The sequence below is a fragment of the Vigna unguiculata genome, chromosome 3 (genome assembly GCF_004118075.2).
Source record: "Vigna unguiculata cultivar IT97K-499-35 chromosome 3, ASM411807v1, whole genome shotgun sequence".
NCBI lineage: Eukaryota > Viridiplantae > Streptophyta > Magnoliopsida > Fabales > Fabaceae > Vigna > Vigna unguiculata.
Genome location: NC_040281.1, coordinates 63,184,666 through 63,203,331, shown reverse-complemented (window position 1 = coordinate 63,203,331; position 18,666 = coordinate 63,184,666). Strand labels below are relative to the sequence as shown.

General features: G+C 28.6%; 2 protein-coding genes across 3 annotated transcripts; one reads left to right on the top strand and one right to left on the bottom strand.

The window, feature by feature from the left end:
- The first annotated feature begins 7,287 nt into the window (after positions 1-7,287).
- LOC114176168 (vesicle-associated protein 2-2-like) lies at positions 7,288-10,859 on the top strand. 2 transcript variants are annotated; one of them, XR_003602975.1, is made up of 8 exons: positions 7,288-7,553; positions 7,653-7,723; positions 8,091-8,172; positions 8,264-8,379; positions 8,882-9,061; positions 9,308-9,502; positions 10,169-10,257; positions 10,529-10,693. XR_003602975.1 is itself a non-coding variant. In XM_028061114.1 (8 exons), exons 1-8 carry the CDS (start codon positions 7,505-7,507, stop codon positions 10,640-10,642), a joined length of 885 nt encoding a protein of 294 aa, XP_027916915.1. In that variant the 5' UTR covers positions 7,289-7,504; the 3' UTR covers positions 10,643-10,859. The 2 variants fall into 2 exon arrangements, 1 of the variants encoding a protein (XP_027916915.1); XM_028061114.1 differs by having other exon boundaries at positions 7,289-7,553; positions 10,180-10,257; positions 10,529-10,859.
- An 882-nt stretch (positions 10,860-11,741) lies between these two features.
- On the bottom strand, positions 11,742-15,415 carry LOC114176354 (sodium/hydrogen exchanger 2-like). Its single transcript, XM_028061379.1, has 14 exons — positions 15,121-15,415; positions 14,908-15,026; positions 14,674-14,771; positions 14,509-14,568; positions 14,347-14,393; positions 14,062-14,256; positions 13,913-13,968; positions 13,752-13,818; positions 13,573-13,673; positions 13,374-13,475; positions 13,154-13,292; positions 13,009-13,071; positions 12,831-12,914; positions 11,742-12,502 (listed from the first exon to the last, which is right to left on the bottom strand). Exons 1-14 carry the CDS (start codon positions 15,286-15,288, stop codon positions 12,158-12,160), a joined length of 1,644 nt encoding a protein of 547 aa, XP_027917180.1. The 5' UTR covers positions 15,289-15,415; the 3' UTR covers positions 11,742-12,157.
- Positions 15,416-18,666: the final 3,251 nt, after the last annotated feature.

Here is an 18,666-nt window from a genome sequence, read left to right as displayed (position 1 = left end):
ATTAATAAACAATAAAATATAAAAATAAATATAATAGAGAAAAATAAAATTTATTGAGATGTTTTCTTGATTTTCTCTCATCGATTTTTTGTATTCATCTTCTACTCTTGCACAAATTCTTTTGTTTTTGAAAAAAAAAATAAATAAAGTTAGACAAAAAATTATTTTCTCTGCTCTCGTTTTTTCATTTGTTCTCTTTCATTTTGTAAGATAAAAAAGATAACTCTCTCTTGTATCTTGATAGTGAAATATTAGTTTGATATTCAACATTGTTTTTATCTTATGAATTTTTTATATATTTTTGGATGGACATAGAAGGAAAAGTTATGTATTGTATGTTTTTTCATAACTATTTTTAAACCTAACTTGATTATCATATTTTTTTTTCATTAATTACATTTCTCAATTTTCGATTATATTTTTATAAATTATGTTGTAATCTTATTTTATTTTTAAATAGGTACATTGATGAATAATAAAACAATATATTTGTTCATTTATTTTAGAGTGATAAAATGAAAGATATGTGAGTGAAGATGAAAACAATACGAATTTACTTATTCACATATTTTCAAACATGAAAACATTATAATAAGGATCTAATTGTTGAATTAGATAACCCTTTTTTAAGAATCAAAGAATTTCACGTGGCAAGTTTCATATTAATCCTTTAATTCTCTGGAACTTATTTATGGAAAAGGTTCTCAAATATTAGAATATCCACTAAGTAAAAGAGATGAGATTAGAAAACTTATTTAATATGAGTTTCATATCAAATACAATTTCAAAATTATCATTTTTTTTAAGGAGAAACATACAAGGAGATGTCAATACTAAATTATATATACTCTTGTTATATTTGTGACAATGATTAAATATATAAATTTTGAATATATTATTTTGACACCTTTCCAAATTTTTGATCAAAATTCATCATCGAATATGGTTGAAGATGAACCAAATAATAGTAATAATAATAAAATAAATATTAACAGTAAAATAATAATAATAATTATCATTATTATTATAATAAATTTTTTATAATAACAAATTCAATTTTATTTTAAACTAATTTCTATTAGTTACATTTAATTTTATATAATATTTATTTTCATGTATGAAATGATAATCATCTAATTGTATTCATTACAATATATTTTTTATTTTATATATCCATCGTGTTATACATAAACTTTCATATTAAATTTACTTAAATGACATCATATATTCTTTTATCCAAATAATACCATAAACTTTTCCTCCATTATACGCACTAGAATTTTTTCTCATCCAAATACGTACTAAAAATAAATAAAATAAGATGATATAATTTCGTGATGTCATGATCCAAATATGATAAACTATTTAGTAATTATAATAATAATAATAATAATAATAATAATAATAATAATAATAATACTTTTATAGATTGTACAAGTGATAATCATAGGAAAAATAAAATAAAAGACTAAAATATCCTGAAAATATATATGATAATAAATTATGTCATAATAAAGTTAATAATATAAGGTTAAAATACTCCCTTGGTTCATGTTTTTGTTGAAAAATCTCAAATAGGTCCTAAGATTTTTTTTAGTCTCAATTAGGTCCATATTTTTAAAAATGTGTAACAATTAGGTCCATTCCGTTAGTATAGAGTTAACGGTGTTAAAGATGTGTCACGTGTCAGCTTCACATTTTTTTGAATTTTTTAATTTTTTTTGAATTTTTTTTTGGAAATTATTCATGACACGTGTTACGTAAATATTGTGCCACGTGTCAAGTCAGTAAGGTGACATGTGTCAAATCATTGTCTGAATCTCAATTTAGTCCATATATTTGTTATTTTTATTGCATTTCAGTCCATTTTTTTAAATATATTTATTTTAACTTTTTACAAAATTGTTTTAAAATTTTATATTTAAATTTATAAAATTGTTAATTTTAAACCAACTCTAACATTTGTATATAAATTATTTAAAACAATTTTGTAACAAGTTAAAATAAATATTTTAAAATTTTAAAACAAAATATAAAATAAACTTAATATTATTAAAATGTTTAATAAAAATATCATTATAAAATTTATATAAAAGTTAAATTTGATCTCAATTTGGAGAGGATGAAATTGAAAATTAAAAAAAAATGGACTAAAATATAAATAAAATAACAAATATATGGACCAAATTGAGATTCAAACAATGACTTGACACGTGTCACATTACTGACTTGACACGTGGCACAATATTGATGTGACACGTGACATAAATAATTTAAAAAAAAATTAAAAAAATAAAAAAAAAATCAAAAAAAAAAAATGAGAAGCAGACACGTGGCATATCCTTAACACCGTTAACACCATACTAACGGAATGAACTAATTGTTATACATTTACAAAAATATGGACCTAATTGAGACTAAAAAAAATCTTAGGACTTATTTGAGATTTTTCAACAAAAACATGGACCAAGGGAGTATTTTAACCATAATATAATAAAGGCGGAAATCAAAACAAAAATTTTAACATAAAAAACAGCAAAAAATGTGTTTTTTTTTTCTTTAAAGTTTTACGTAAAATAGAAAATAGTTATTGGTTGAAACTTATATATAGCCTACTTGACAGTGTTACATGTTATTTATTTATTTTTATAAAATAAAATACTAAGGTCTACTGCACTTTTCACAAGTATTTAAAAAAAAAGTTAAAAATTCAATATATGGAGATACAAATAATGAACATGGGATGTAGAAAAACAAAGGTTAAAATACTCCTTTGGTCCATGTTTTTGTTAAAATAAGTCCTAAGATTTTTTTTAGTCTCATTACATCCATATTTTTGTAAATGTGTAACAATTAGTATGGTGTTAACGGTGTTAAGGATATGCCACGTGTCAGCTTCTCATTTTTTTGAATTTTTTATTTTTTATTTTTTTATTTTTTATTTTTTATTTTTTTTAAATTATTCATGCCACGTGTCACATCAATATTGTGCCACGTGTCAAGTCAGTAATGTGACACGTGTCAAGTCATTGTTTGAATCTCAATTTGGTCCATATATTTGTTATTTTATTTATATTTTAGTCCATTTTTTTTTAATTTTCAATTTCATCCTCTCCAAATTGAGATCAAATTTAACTTTTATATAAATTTTATAATGATATTTTTATTAAACATTTTAATAATATTAAGTTTATTTTATATTTTGTTTTAAAATTTTAAAATATTTATTTTAACTTGTTACAAAATTGTTTTAAATAATTTATATACAAATGTTAGAGTTGGTTTAAAATTAACAATTTTATAAATTTAAATATAAAATTTTAAAACAATTTTGTAAAAAGTTAAAATAAATATATTTAAAAAATTTTAAAAAAATGGACTGAAATGCAATAAAAATAACAAATATATGGACCAAATTGAGATTCAGACAATGATTTGACACGTGTCACCTTACTCACTTGACACGTGGCATAATATTGACGTGACACGTGTTATGAATAATTTAAAAAAAAAATTAAAAAAATTAAAAAATTCAAAAAAATGTGGAGCTGACATATGACACATCTTTAACACCGTTAACTCTATACTAACGGAATGGGCCTAATTGTTACACATTTTCAAAAATATGGACCTAATTGAGACTAAAAAATATTTTAGGATCTATTTAAGATTTTTTAACAAAAACATGAATCAAAGGAGTATTTTAAACAAAAAGAAATAGACTCATCCAACAACAACCTTCGATATTTGTATATCCATATGTTAAATTTTTATATTTTTATTTTATTTTTTTTAAACTAATTTTGAAAAGTGCAAGTAAACCGATGGTAGTATTTTATTTTATTAAAATTTTAAATAATATGCAACGTATCGTTTGTTACGTAGAAAAAACTTTGACATTGTTAAAAAATCAGGAACTAACCAATACTTTTAACAATACAGATACCGAACGATATGTAAGTTTTGACAAAAAAATATTTACAATTTTACGCAACATTTTAAGGACGAAAAAAAATCCTTAAAAATAATAGAAATGATTATGACTATCATAATAATCGTATTAACATTAAAATGTTCGTGTTGAAAATTAGTCATTAAAATTTTTAAAATATTTACAATTAGTATTTCTTCATATTAATGGTTAACATTATTTAACAATTTTTATTGTGACAAAATATAAAAGCATTAAATTAATTATATTTAAGGATTACCTCTTTAATTTAAGAAACAAGATGAAAATAAAATTTGTTAAAAAAAAGTAAGAACTATAATCACAGTTTTGTATTGGAATTGTAAATAGGTTAGCTGCAAGTAGATTAGTTGGTGTATCTATTTATCTCCCATTTCTCGCTGTCCTTTACGCCACACCCGTTTTTCTAATTAACAAGTAGTTGCCAACTACTATTCTCTGAATAATTAATATTTTCTTTTAAAATAAAATAGTTTATTTTATTTGTATGAAAGTGAGAGAGTTTTGTTCTCACTTTCTTTTTTATAAATATAAATTGATATATAAATAATTTATTTTTAAAAAAGTTTTTGTATATTTGATATATTTGACAATCAATTTTTTTTTTGTATATCAATTTTGGTATTTTCAAAATATTTTTTGAACATATATATTATATGCATCACATTATATCTTCGGAGAGAAAGTCTTGATGAACTAAAATATAATCAAATTGTAACTGATATCGTGAGTTGTTACAGTCTTAAATAATAATAAAAAAAGTTATATTTTAACTCTAAGTTATGGATTTTAATTGGGCAGTACGTGATTTTAATTAGCAGTAAGTGCTTGATCTAATAAAAGTTGAAAGAATATTAAAGTATCCTAAAATAAGTTTTGTCCTTCCAAACTAGTTAGAAATATTAACAAATATAGTATAATATATATATATATATATATATATATATATTTATATTTATAAAAGGATTTATAATCTCAAACAAATCTACAAAATAAATATAATAGATCTGAATACAATTAATTAGGTTTAATAATCTTTAATTAATAATGAAATTATAGAATTATAATTTCTAAGAACAATCTTATAAACAAAAAGAAGAATTGAAAGATAAGAAAAAGTAGGGTTCTTAAAATGGGTAACCTGATCCGACCTAACTCGATCCATCACAGATTAATTATTTAGTGAGTCAATCCAACTCGTCTTATTTATTAGCGAGCAAAAAAAAAATTGAATTTGATCTGGCTCATCACGGATTGACGGGTTAAACGAGTTGACTTAGGGACTCACTTAATTAAAAAGAATATAATTTTTTTTCAGTTAAAACTAAATTATAATTCTAATTAAAATTTAAATAAATTTAAATACAAACCAAAATCACTAAAATACAAATTGTCTGTGTTGGTTACAAAAAAACATAACCTTATCAAATGTAAAATCCAACTTAATAAAAAATACTTTTGTAACCCTTAATTTGTGGGTTGGTGAGCCAACCCGGTTCATCACGGATTCAACCCGAGTGAGCCGGGCTCTAGTGGGCTGGATAAAAAATCAACCCGTCTTAAAATTTATAAAAAATATTTAATCAAATCCAACCTGAATCTTTGATGAGTCAGATTAACTCGCATGTTCTAATCTATCTTGACATTTGTAAGAAAAAGATAAAATATTTTACTGCTTTTTTATTAAAAACATGATTAATAAAGGTGTTAACTAAATTTGTAGTTAAAATGGTTAACAACTATAGTCTGAGAATTCAAAAGAAACGAAATGAAAAAAGAGGGGAGATAGTGCGATCCTGATTCGTTGGTACTTTGTAAAAGATGATTTGGGAAAAAAGTCATTAAAGTTATTTTTTTTTTTATTGAATCTATTAGCTGTCATGGTGCACACAAAATTACAAAATGGAATAAACAAAAAGTAACGTAGCATCTACACTTTTCTTCTATCTTTATTTTCTATTACGTTGTTGCATCAGTCCCCACCATTTTCAATCAACCAACGGAAACCAAGATAGAAAAAAAGAAAAGAAAAAAGGATGATTACTTTTTAAATGTAAAGTTTTCTTCTTCTTTTGTTTACTTAATTTTGAACGAAATGAAATGATAGTCAAATTATTAAATACTAGATCTTATTACCATTGTTATTTTATATGCCACTTTCTGTCAAAACTATTTAAAATACTAAAATATAGGTTAATGTAAAAGTATTTGAAATCTCTTGATATCTGTAGAAGTAAATATTATCAGAATAAACAAAATAATGTAAAGCTTTCAAAATAATGGATAAGTAGTATTAGAAATTAAATTAAACATGGATTCATAGTCCATTCCAAATACGAATTCATATACATTTTGAATAGATGAAATAATTTTATTTATTTACATTAAAAGCATATATATATATATATTGGAAAAAAAATCATCAATAATATTACAGATTCAACTATGACATTATAATATCACATCATTATGATTATTCATATTACATTTTAATATGTGAAAAAAATTTCAATTTAACAATTAAATTAAAAAAAACACAACTCAATTGAATAATAATACACAGCAATGACAACTAGAAAACCCAGAGAGAAAGAAATCCCCATGTGATCTTATTGAAGTGGCAATTTGGTGTTCTGCATGTTAATTCAAGCTCGTAGAGGAATCTGACATTCATATATACCACATACATGCTACCAGATCAAATATAATATTATAGATTATATTAACGAAAAAAAATAAAATCAGAGTTTTCTATAACTTTTTATGGCATTTTTATTATGTAAGAACTTCTATTTATTTATTTATTTATCTATTTACAGTATTGATTTAAAGAAGAGGATAAATATGAAGTAAAATTCCTTTTAAGTGCGATTATTAGATTAGAAACTTTCCGATTATAACATGATATCGCACCACCATGAATGTAATAATGATCATGAATCTGTTTCTTTGATGTGATTTGATTGTCCACATTTAAAGTTCTTGAAAACGATTCATTATTTTTTGACATGTTAGTTAAGCGTAATAAATTATTTATTAAATTATTTTTAAGTGAATATTTAAATTAAATAATACATTATAACGTGAAATACGAAACTTTAAAAAGTTTAAATTAAAGGTGTCGGAAAATAATTCATATAAAAATTGTTTAATTACATTTAGTTACTGCTAATTAATGATTATGAATAGCATTATGAGAGAAGGAGTAAGAAATAAGAGGTAATTAACCGGAGGGAGAGAGAGGTTAGAACCGCAGGGAGTGAATGGGGTCCACTTCCGTAACTGACGAGGCCAACCATCACATTCCAAAGTAACAACTCAACTCAGAGCAACACAACAACGTTTCTTTCTTCTCATTCTCTTTCTCTTTCTCTTTCTTTCTCTTTTCGCTTCTTCTTTCCATTTCATTTCATTTCATTCACCACCACCAACTCTTCTTCTTCTTCGTCTTCTTCCGATTAGGGTTCCACTATATTCTATTCTTTTGTTCTTCACATTCTTATCTTGCACAACACACCACTCATTCAACCACCCATGGCTACAGAGCTTCTTCAAATCGATCCGCCGGAGCTCCGATTCGTTTGTAAGCCTATCATTTCTTCTTCTTTTCTTGAATTCAAAATATTGGCCTGTCTTTAAGCATAATTTGCAACGATCCGGTTTCTCTTCTTTTTTCCGTTAGTTGAACCGAAGAAACAAAGTTCATCTCTGGTTCAACTTGGGAACAAAACAGATCATTATATTGCGTTTAAGGTACCGTTCATTTCCCCTCTTTTCTTTTCATTCCATTCCATTTTTCATTTTATTAGGAATTTAAGTTGTGATATGTTGAATATAGACGAGAGTGTTGAGCAGCTTATATAAGGAATAATGTCATGTCTACACTCTCATTGACTTACCTTAAAGTTTTCGTTTGCTTCTTTCTATGGGTCTTTGGTTTTGGTTTTGCTTATATGGGTCGAATCATGGTTTATTGCTGTCGAATTTTTCTGGTTTATCCCAGCCAACACATTTGTGTTTGTATCTAATCACTAGCAAAGCCAAATGAATGAAATGCCAATGTCAGCACAAGAATAACAAAAAAATGTATCGGTAATTCACTACCAGTATTTGCTCGCAGGTTAAAACAACGTCACCGAAGAAATATTGTGTTAGACCCAACATTGGCATCATCAAGCCCAACGAAAAATGTGATTTTACCGGTATTTTTCTGAGATTATCAGTACAATTTTTAACGCGCTCGGATATGGTTGTATGGTTTCTGTATTTTATTGTGATGTGTGTTGGATGCAGTTACTATGCAAGCCCAGCGTGATGCACCACCTGATATGCAGTGCAAAGACAAATTTCTGATTCAGAGCACCGTTGCCCCTTTTGGAGCCACAGAGAACGACATCACGTATAATATGGTGAAGTTATTTTGTTTATTGAAGATTTTTGGTAGACAACCCCTTTCGATGTAGACACGACGAGAGAGATAACGAGATAGGAAATTTATAGATGTGATGTGATAGGAGTTGTGAACAGAGAGTAAGAGATGAGGGGTATCATCTCAACTCCCAAATGGAATGACATGAGGTGGAAGAAGGAGAGAGAGAGAAAAAGTAGAAAGAAAATTGGTAGATGTTATGTTATGCATTGAAAAAATTGATAAGAGTAAAATGAGGTGAGAATTGGATGAATTTGAATGTGTATAATACTAACATTCAAAAGTCGGCGATACTATTGGGAGTGTCTATAAACCAGAGTTCATTGTTTAAATAGTTTCTCCATCTTTTGAGATGCCAGTAATATGTGAAGGACAAGGATCTAATACAACGGTTTAACTCTCTCGTTTCTGCTATATTTTTCTTGTAAAATATTGCTTTTTAGGTAGGCTTGATCGATTATAAACCCCTTCTCTCTCGACAGTTTGCAAAAGACAGTGGAAGGCTTATTGAGGAGAAGAAGCTGAGGGTAGTTCTCATCAGCCCATCGTCTTCCCCGGTGTTGCTTCCAGTAAATGGTGATATGAAGCATGATCCATCCAACGAAATTGATGTGCAAAAAGACAGGGTGCTCAGTGGAGTTGAAAACATACCTCCTCGCACAGTGAGTTCCTCCTTCCCATCACTCCCCTTTGAACTTCAATTTCTCTCTCTTTCTTCGAGTTGCTTTCGTTTTGACGATACGATATATATTTTTTTTCGGAAAATATACTTAGAGTTGTTGTAATGTACTCTGAATAACAATGTTAACTCGCGTGAACCAATAGCTGTAATCTTGGTTCAACGTGATGGTAGTTTTCTGTTCCATCGCTTGATATATTATAACTTTTATTATTTTCATATGTATCAGATTTCTGAGGAAGTTAAAGGTTTGGAACCAATCAAGGATACGAAGGAGGATAGAGCAGATGAGGATGTAGTCCCAATACAAACTGAGAATGTGGGTGACATGAAGGCAGCAAAAGACGACGTGCAGTTGAATTTAGATAACGAATCTGAGGAATTGAAGTCAAAGCTTGGTATAATGGATTCAAAGCTGAGAGAGGTTAGAGATCGTGAACTTAGATTAAATTCTAGATATGGGTAAATGTTTTCGTAAACACTTATAAAAAGACGGAAATAAACTTTTCTTAAACGTGAAATTATTCTCTGCATAAATTAAACATGTGCTTTTAGACTAGTTAATATAATTTTTTTAATATAAATTAACTTCAACTTTCGAAAAAAATATTTTACTTATTTTTCTTATAAATATTTAAAAATAATTATCCAAACAAATTTTTGGCCACAGTCATCTTTATGTTACTTTTCTATTCCATGTTTCACTTTTACTTTCTTAAAATTTCATTACAATTTTACTGCCAAATATCTGAAATTGATTACTCTAGTATCATAAATGGGAAAGAAAATATTATAATGTTTGTTTTCAAGGTATCTAATGTTTGACTAATTGCTCGTGTTACTAAATATGAATCGCTGTCAAACTCTATCGTCTTCAGTATCACTGAAGTTAACATGCTTTTGCTTCTGTGTCCTAGTTCCTAAAGTGGTTTAAAAGTGGGCACTAAAGGTTGTTATATGTCTTATCAATTAATTTTACAAATATTTTATCTCAGCTTATGCTCAAGGGCGTGGAGTTAGTTCCTTAAGTTGCATCTCCTTAATTTTTTTTTTTAAACTTCAGAAATGAAAGCAATCAACATATGTTTAGAATCTCTGCAGGCCACGGTAACCATCACTAAGCTGAATGAGGAGAGGCGTAGGAACACGGAAGAAAAAGACTTACTTAAGAAAGAGTTGGTACGGTTTTATTTTTGTTCCTTGACATAACTCTAATGAGAAAAGGATCCTCGTCTTTATCTGTTGTCAATTGTGGGGTGGTCTTGTTGAGATAATAGCCATTTAAATTTTCTGATTAATGGTATTGTGATTCTTATCCTATCATTTACATGCCAACAATGGGGGTTTTCGATGAATTCGACGTCTCTTCTGTCTCTTTAAAGCAATGCAGTCTTGAGATGTTACAGTTTTTTTTTTAGTAATTGATAGAAAAATGTTCATGTTTTGGTAGGAGTTGTTGAAGAGGGAAATCAACAGGAAAAGAACTCAGGGTGGCTTTCCATTTCTGTTTGTTTGCATGGTTGCTCTGATCAGCGTGGCAGTTGGATATTATATGCATCCTTAAGAGAGAAAACTGCGTGTATAGGATGATACCGCACCTTCAAAAATCATGGATCTCTCCGTAGTGATGACTGACTGGGATAGAGGATGGTTCATTTGTTTATTGTGATGGTTTCACTCCACACAGATCATGGAAAGCTTTGTGAATTGGTGTAAAGTGAACTAAGCCTTTTACTACAAGTATAATAACAAGCATTCTGATACTTTGGTTTGTTCCTTAATTGATTCTATATAACATTTTTTATTAGTATATTCTTCTATGGAGTGTTATAAATTAACCTATTTTTTAATTTTAAGGTGAATGTTAATCACAATTTCAGTAAAAAATTCAACAGTTCATATTATTAGTATTAAAAAAACTCCTGTATTATCTTAAAAATACTTACAATAGATAATTTGCCATAAATTGTAAATTAATAAACTTTTGTCATTTATTTGTATATCTTTTACATTCAAATTAAACCCGTACACATCACGCTTGTTTCGCATCTGGTTTAATAAAATAACGAAACAAATTTATTTTTGTTAAACAAACTTTTATGTTAATTAAATGTATTTCGGCCTCGTATGAGTTATATGAACGAGTTTAGTCTTGCCAACTAGGTACGGCAGTTTCTTCCTGCACCTCATAAAGTTCCCATTATGCACCCACATATAAATAAATTTTTGTTTTTCTATATTTTGGATTATATATAATTTTAAAATTAATTTTGAAAATAGACAATAACTTTTAAATTATGTAATACAGAGTGACTTTCAAATTAAGAAATCTCAAAGCTATCTTTTTCCTAAAGAAAAATTCAGTAAAAAATGATATTTAAATTGTGTATTACGAAATCAAATTATTTTCAAATTGTGCAATTCAAAACTAGTTTTTCTCGTTATTATTTTCCTGAATTATATGATTCAGAAGTTATTTTTTACTTTGGGATTATGCAGTTCGGAAAGAGCAAAACCATATATATGTTTTTATAGGAGTGCAGGAAAAAATTTATGGAGGTCCAGGAACCTGCCTTTTAGGTATTTATGCGCAGTTGTTAGAATTCAATCTTTGAGCCCAATTCCATAGATGAGCCTAATCAACGTGAAATTAAGAGCTTGAAAACCCAAAAAATTATCCTTTAAAATTGATTGTAACAATCAGTAAATACAATCAAGCAAACACAAAAACTATAGTCAAAACCTTTGCATCATCCATACCATGTATACACACAAAATTCCAATCACCTTAGCAGCATCAAGTTAACAACTTTACTAAAAACCAAACAACCCTCTCTCTTTCCCTATGTCAGCAAAATCAGGGTCACCAAAAAATTCTTCCCTCATGTCTTTTTCTTCTCTTTTACAACTCAACTTCAAATCCCGTAAAACTATTTGACAGAAGTGCACACAACCAAAGCCAAGCCGATTTTACATACACCACACCCAAACCCTCTTCAATCCATCACATAATCATCAAACATCATCAGTATCTATATATGTGTGTATATATATTTATATATATGTGTTTGTGTTTGTTCTAACTGGCATGCCACTGATGAACACTTTGTTCAAGGGGTGACCCGGGAACATAGGGCACAAAACCTCGTCCACCAAACACGGGTCGCATGACAGAATCATCAAACTTGCGCCAATAGTGGTGCACCCCACGAGTAGGAATGGAGCTTAGCAGCATCCTAAAGGTGGTTGTTGGAGGAGCCCCATTTGGGGTTCCACCATCGGTCCACGATGAATCCTCTCTTCCACTGCCAAGAAGTGGCACTGTGAATGATTTTGGTGTCGATGGTGGGGACGAGAAGCTCATCACATGCTTTGACGAAGGAAGCAATACCCTTACAAGTGGCTTTGTCATCAACCCAAATGCCTGCACATCATTTCAAAACCATTATTCATCGCTTTTTCACACTCCACGTTATCATTGGAGAATCACACCTATCAAACAACCCTTTCCTTTTCATTACAAGAAAATGACACTTCTCCACATCCACCAAAAAACCATGTTTTCTCATGTTTTTTCTTTATTTCCATGCTCCGACACTACTACTCCATTCAAATACTCTAACACACACATCAACTAACTTTAGACTATGTACTAATTTAACTTCCTCAAGCAACCAGTGTTACAAAGTTTTAAACTTTTAGGCATGGGATCACTGCAAACCCTGCTGATCAATACAAGATTAGTGTCTAACCAGTGTGCTGAAGAGTACAACACTGATGGTACTAGTGATCATGAAGGCATTCTCACGCAATTTAGTATGGCCCAATCGAGTAAACTGCATGTGAAAAAGTAATTATTTAATGAAAAAGACCAAACAACACTACAAATAGAGATGAAGAAATGAAAGCAATCAAGTTTGATTCCTTCACCTGATTGTAAGCAAGTGCGATAGAAACAGCTCCACGCATGAGACCAGCCCACCAAATTGTTACCTGAGAAACAAATTCACGACAAGAATATTAAACTCCTCAGTTATCAACACCCTGCCAAGGAAATAAAAAGGAAACCACATACTTGTTGCTTTAACTCAATTTTCTCAGATTGAGACTTCTTAAGCAAGTTGGATAAGAAGGACAGAGGGAAAACAAATGCAGCTCTTCCCACCAGAATAAGTGCCAACAGCAACGAACTCACCCCGATAGATTTTCTCGGGCTAATGAAGAGATCAAAATGTTAATTTCACTCTTGACAGAGAAGTTTCAAGGAAGTTTGATTTCATCCAGAAATTTTTTACCTTTCACTTACGATTCGCCACTTTTCTATATCTAATGCATCCATCCCCACATAGAGGAAGATGAAGATTTCAGCAATGAATGACAAAGTTGCAAATACATGCCTGCACAGGGAAATTAAATTAATACCAGTGAAGTAATATCATTACAAACAAACAATATTGTAATTGTCTAATGTTCTGAAGAATTAATTTCACGTACTTTGTTGTCACCCTTGAACTTTCAGTTACATTATGCCACGTGTAGTGAGACATCACAATTCCGCAGAAGAAAACAGTCAGAATGGCACTCAAAGAAAATAGCTGCCAACAAAATAAATTAGTTAGCATTTGAATTATTTATGCTAAAAGGGTGATGAAAGTTTCAGAGAAAAACATTACTTCAGCCAGCATATATGAAAGGTACGCCATGAGTACCATGAGAGCAACCTCACGGTCTGTAGAATGCCTAACATTTGTCATGAAAATCAATTAGAAAATGATCGCTAACAATTTTGTGAGATATTTCATTGCAAATTAGGGGAATGGAATTTAGAATGAACCTTATTAGCTTGCCAAAATAGAGTTTTTTGATTATGTAAGCACTAAGCAATCCAGCCTGAAAAACGAAAAGAAACACCAATGATCCCAAGCAAACAATAGCATCAGAAAAAAAAGAGGGGACATGTTAGAAAGTGACAGGAAAACTTACAAAGATTCCCAACACAGTGCTTGCAATGAACAGATATAAAAAATTTCCTATTAACTGTAAGGCAGTGTTTGAGTCAATGTGAGAGAGGTCAAAATTTTGAATTGCTTTGAAGAGCACTACAGAGGTGGCATCATTTACTACTCCCTCCCCAAAGACCAGGCTATATAGCAAAGGAGTCTCATCCTGATTAAGAACCTAAAGCATCCAAATGCATATATGATCATTTTCAGTGTAAGTAAGGGGAAAGAAAGAAAGTTTACAGTGTTTCTTCAGAAATTTATATACCTGCAACGTGCAAACTGAATCTGTTGCTGAAAATATTGCTCCAATTGCTGCATTCAGTTGACTCAGGTAAGTAGAGATAGGAGGAAATAGCAAATGTTTTTTAAGTTTGCAGTTAATTATTCCAACAAAGTATTGTAAAGTAAGGAGGTAATTTAAGCACACCAAGAAAATCTCCAATCTTGAGGGAACCAATGTCCAACTTCTGAAAAAAATGTATGGCACCTATTCAAGATAAATGAAACTGATAAACAAATTGGGACAACACAACCAAATATGATTTGGTATTACTTTGGGATAAAAGAAGAATTAGTTGATGACTTCGATTACCCAGTGATATGATGCAGAATGATATCAAAGTACCAACTGCACCAAAGAGCATAATAGTCATAAAGTTGCGGAAAAACTGTTTCTTCTTCACCTGGAACCTGGAACGGTTAAAGAATAAAAGAGCAATTGAAATTGCAGTGTATCGGTTTCTTCAACTACAATGAATCTTAAATTATGCAGTTGAGCATGTAACAAAAAGCTGAATGAAAATGTAAAAAAGAGTAGTGAACTAACCCGGCATTGAAAATGATGGGTGGGAGAAGGTAAATGAAGAAAAGATCTTCACTGAATACTAGTATATGAGAGCTTTTTCCTCCGGTAGAAAGCAGTATAAAGACCCCAGTACAAAGACCCTGCCAAAGAAAAACGGAACTTTTTCTTAAAAACTCATCTTCTCAATGTCGATAGCTACAAAAACAAAAAACAAAAAACAAATAAGAATCTGACAATGAGAAGGGCAGTGATGGATTCATTGATCCATCGATTCTCCTCCAAGAGATGACCGATGATGATGCAAGCAGAGAGAAGGGCAACAAAAATGTTCATGGAGACAACAGAAGCATGATCAGAGGTGAGTTTATGGAACATTGCTCCAACAGCCATGGAAGAAGACATTAAGGTAAAAAAAGGTGAAGAAAGAGTGTGTCACATTCGAAGTGAAATGGAGAAGAAGAATGCAGAAGCATAGGAGTGTGAGTGAGTGGAAAGAGAAAGGTGGTGAAGGGAAGAATATATATAGGGATTGTGTGAGAAATGAAAGGGGTGATTTAGAAGCGATGATGAAGGTTTGGAACGTAGGGAACACTTGCTTTTTGGCATGCCAATGCTATGCTGTGCCAGACATCACTTCGCACTTCACTATGTCCCACATCATCATTCTGTCGCATTTCGCTTTCTCATTTACCCTCCTTTTTCATTTTTCATCCTTCACACACCTTTATTTTTATTTTATTTCCTTCCTTTAGTAATTCAAGCTTTTAATATTTAATTATTTCTTTTATTTCTTTCCTTTATTAATCAAAGGATTTGACTTTATTATCATTATTATTATCAATTCTCTATTTCTAGATTAATGAACTTATTGACATTACGGATATTAAATGCATCTCACTATAAAGGTAAATAAATAAATAATAAAAAATAATTTAATTAGTTAATTCAAAATTACAAAATTCTTCATAATGTGTATAAAGTTATTAATACTGTTAATTAATCAATTAAAAAATAAATAAATTCTTAATAATATCATGGTGTACTTTTTAAATTGGTTGGACTAAAAAAATGCTTAATTGAATATTTTATTCACATAGACACTACATTAAATTTAATAAACAAATACATATTAAGAAAAATAGTAATTAAGTCAATAGATTATACTATAAAACGACAATTATAATAACTACTATGATTTAAGAAATGACTTCGAAGAGGATAAGGTTTTCTGTTAGATTGATGTATTCTTAGTTATGAGAAATCCAACAATTTTTGATGTGTTAGCTTTCATTAACTAATTAATGTGATTTTATTATTTTTTCGTGTTTGACCTTGCATGAAAAACTTATTCTAAATCTAAAATTGGTTTTAATTAAAACAGACTTAAGTGTTTTTATTTTCAGTTTTCTAATTTTTTTATAAGAAAAGTTAAACATAAAATGCATCAATTAAGTGTAATCTTAATTATGGTGTGTATATTAAAATGATGTTTACATTTTCATGACATTTATGAAATTATGATATAATTGAAATAAAGATAGATTAATCATTTAGCGTAGGAAAGCTAAAAGACTACAATTTCTTAGCAACTATGGAATGAAAACTCTTTGTGTAGAACTCAAGTTACTTTTCTCTTTCCTTCCATGGTTTTCTTCTATTCCAAATTACTCTTTAACCTCTCCATATTTTCAAATGAAGTGTATTACATATTGATTAAAGGGTGATATTAAAAAAGAAAATAGCATTAATAACATAATCTCATCATAATTAACTTTAATAAAAAAATTCATTGATATAGCAATTTTTCAAAAACCAATATGCGCAAGTAGAAAGTTGACACGTGGAATACTTTATTGAATTTTGTTGAATGTGATTGAAGTTGACATGGTAACTTTGAGGCATATGAAAGAAAGTTGCAGAATGGGTGGGTTCATAATGAATGATCATCAATGGTTTCTTCGTACTTAACAAACAGATACCCTTCCATGGATTCAATTGTCCCTCACTATCAACACAACTTCAAACATATTAGATTTCAGGTGTCGTTCATTTTTTTTTCTTTCTATATAATAAAGTTTCAACTCTCAGAATTAATTAATGAATTAATTTTATTAAATGACTTATTTAAAATATTATGACGGGTCTTTAATAAAATATAATGTTCTATAGTGAAAGTTGTAATGAAATAAAATAAAAATAAAATAAAATTCAACCCAATTTAATATAAAGGATTATGACTCTGTTTTTGAATATAAGATTCTTTTTACTGAAAATAAATCATAAAAAAAGAGTGTAAGAAGAGAAAAATAATCAAATAGATAAATTAAGAAAAAAGATTGAAGAACAAAGATTAAATAACGCATTCTCGTTAAATATTTCTCGCAAAGTTATTAAAGTTAATATTTTATTATAATAATTTTTTTATAATAAATTATTATCGCAAGAAAAGTACAAATTAATTTACATCCACTTCAAAATAAGCCCAACAATTATTTTTTTATTTTTAAGCTCTAATCTAAGATTAGGTGTTAGTCTTTAGAGGTAATTACTATTTTATGAGTTCAATCTTTAATTATTTTTTTCGAAATCAAATTAATGTGTCCTTCTACTTTTTTAAATGAATTTAGTTTTATGTATAAAGATATACGTACTGAATAGTGAAGATGGCCATGAAAGCATCACATTCATATTCATATGATGAGTAATTTTTATGACAATTTTTTTTTACATCACTTGACTCATTGTCCACGTGTGGCTCATCAGCAGTAAAACATTGAGAAAACTATTCGGTGTTGTAATATGTGACATGATGCTTTCTATTTAGGTTTATCATGTTAATAATGTCATGCGTTTTTTTTTTTTTTTTTTATAAGCAATTATATGAAAAAGGAGAAAATTTAATGGTCAACATCAAATTCTATAACATTCTTTTGTAAAGTTATGTGTGTGGTTTTTCATAATTTGTTATTTGATGTTAGAGGAAATAGACCGAGTTAATCTAAGGTGCTCCTTAAATATGTTTGATTTATTTCCCAATTTTTAAAGCTTAACCCAATTTATTTACTCCATATATGACTTTTCTAGCTTGAAAGTATCGATTTTCCCCATTTTATAATTAAGGTTTTATTGGTTTTCTTATTACAAAAACTCCATAACAATTTTTATTTGTCGATAATCCAAAATTATATATTTTCATCAAATATTAATTTATAAAATATTTAATGTTTATTAAATATTTCGTCTTAACTAAAAATAAAACAAAATTTCAATACAAAAGTAATAAAAAACCTAAACATATTGTTCAGATGATAATACACTTAAAAAAAAAATACAATATGAGAAGAACTTGTTGTTTATTTTTAAAATTAGTTAAAATATTACACCAAGATTTTAGTAGAAACAATATTCCCCGTATCTATAACATAAGATTTTAGGATATGATTCGTTACCTTAGATTCTCCTCTTATTGCTTTTGGATTATTGAAATGAATATGAATTGACTATTAATAAAGTGCGATCCAAAATTGATAATTATCTGAATCATTTTATTTTACTCATATTTATGTGTATTGATTTTCATAGCTTAAAGACACTAATAATCTGTAACAATTGACTGAAAATAAATAGTTTGAAGGAGATCCAAAATTCTTAATAAGTGGGTCCTGAATTATATAGATTTAATTTTATTCCCCAATTGAATAATGGTGGGTTTGTACAGAGTCCATTATTACTATAATTTTCCACAGAAGTTGTTCATTATGGAAACAATCTCATTATTGC

Excerpts from the sequence above, each read along its gene's own strand:
- LOC114176168 (XM_028061114.1), top strand. The coding sequence starts at position 7,505 with ATGGCTACAGAGCTTCTTCAAATCGATCCGCCGGAGCTCCGATTCGTT. Across the intron at positions 9,062-9,307 it reads AAAACATACCTCCTCGCACA|ATTTCTGAGGAAGTTAAAGG; the intron begins GTGAGTTCCTCC and ends CATATGTATCAG. Across the intron at positions 10,258-10,528 it reads ACTTACTTAAGAAAGAGTTG|GAGTTGTTGAAGAGGGAAAT; the intron begins GTACGGTTTTAT and ends ATGTTTTGGTAG.
- LOC114176354 (XM_028061379.1), bottom strand. The coding sequence starts at position 15,288 with ATGTCTTCTTCCATGGCTGTTGGAGCAATGTTCCATAAACTCACCTCT. Across the intron at positions 13,819-13,912 it reads TATTTTGGCAAGCTAATAAG|GCATTCTACAGACCGTGAGG; the intron begins GTTCATTCTAAA and ends GACAAATGTTAG. Across the intron at positions 13,476-13,572 it reads AGTTCAAGGGTGACAACAAA|GCATGTATTTGCAACTTTGT; the intron begins GTACGTGAAATT and ends TTCCCTGTGCAG.